At 43.5% G+C, this 1,167-nt stretch overlaps 1 protein-coding gene across 1 annotated transcript; it reads left to right on the plus strand.

The window, feature by feature from the left end:
• Positions 1 to 369: 369 nt before the first annotated feature.
• LOC138876452 (uncharacterized) lies at positions 370 to 819 on the plus strand. Its single transcript, XM_070155388.1, has 2 exons — positions 370 to 471; positions 532 to 819. The coding sequence occupies exons 1-2, from the start codon at positions 370 to 372 to the stop codon at positions 817 to 819; spliced, it is 390 nt and encodes a 129-aa protein (XP_070011489.1).
• The last annotated feature ends 348 nt before the right edge of the window (positions 820 to 1,167 follow it).

Consider the following 1,167-nt stretch of genomic DNA (forward strand, 5'->3'; position numbering starts at 1 on the left):
TCTAGAATGGATCCTCTGAAGTACATATTTCAGAAACCTATGCCGGCTGGAAAGTTGGCCAAATGGAAGATACTGTTAAGTGAGTTCGACATCGTCTACGTAACTCAAATACCGGTTAAAGGACAAGCATTGGCAGATCACCTTGCTGAACATCCAGTGGGAGGAGCATACGAACCTTTGAAAACATATTTTCTTGATGAAGAAGTGTCGTTCGTAGGGGAAGACATTACCGAAGCATACGATGGTTGGAGAATGTTCTTTGATGGAGCCGCAAATTTTAAAGGAGTGAGCATTGGAGCAGTTTTGGTATCAGAAACGGGTCAGCATTATCCGGTATCTGCTAAACTCAGACTTTCCTGCACCAACAACATGGCAGAGTATGAAGCCTACATATTAGGGCTCAATATGGCAGTCGACATGAACGTTCAGGAGTTGTTGGTGATCGGTGATTCAGATTTGCTTGTGCACCAGGTACAAGAAGAGTAGGCCACTAAGAATTCTAAGATATTGCCATATCTGTACCATGTGCAGGAACTAAGAAAGAGGTTCACGAAGATAGAATTCCGACATGTGCCCAGAATTCAGAATGAGTTTGCCGATGCATTGGCCACCTTGTCATCTATGATACAACATCCAAATAAGAACTATATTGATCCCATTCCGGTAAAGATCCATAATCAGCTGACATATTGTGCCTATGTTGAAGAAAAGACGGATGGAAAACCTTGGTTCCACGACATCAAGGAGTATTTGTCGAAGGGAGAATACCTAGAGCATGCAAATCACACTCCGGAGACTGTCGAATCACTTCTTCCATAGCGGAGGAAACTTGTATAGAAGAACTCCTTATTTGGGTTTACTAAGGTGTGTCGACGCGAATGAAGCTTCTAAGCTACTTGAGGATGTACATGTTGGGACCTGTGGCCTACAAATTAATGGTTTCGTCTTGGCTAAGAAGATACTCAGGGCAGGTTATTTTGGATGACCATGGAGACGGATTGCATCCAGTATGTCCGCAAATGCTTTCAATGTCAAGTGCATGCTGATATGATAAAAATGCCGCCGAATGAGCTCAATGCAACAAGCTCACCTTGGTCATTCGCCGCCTGGGGAATGGATGTTATTGGTCCAATTGATCCCACTGCTTCAAACGGACATAGGTTCATT

The sequence above is a fragment of the Nicotiana sylvestris genome, chromosome 1, assembly GCF_000393655.2.
Source record: "Nicotiana sylvestris chromosome 1, ASM39365v2, whole genome shotgun sequence".
Classification (NCBI taxonomy): Eukaryota; Viridiplantae; Streptophyta; class Magnoliopsida; order Solanales; family Solanaceae; genus Nicotiana; species Nicotiana sylvestris.

What these genes read in the sequence shown, in the direction of transcription:
- LOC138876452 (XM_070155388.1), top strand. Translation starts at nt 370, where the DNA reads ATGGCAGAGTATGAAGCCTACATATTAGGGCTCAATATGGCAGTCGAC. An exon ending in CAGATTTGCTTGTGCACCAG is followed by an intron (nt 472 to 531) that starts GTACAAGAAGAG and finishes TACCATGTGCAG; the next exon opens with GAACTAAGAAAGAGGTTCAC.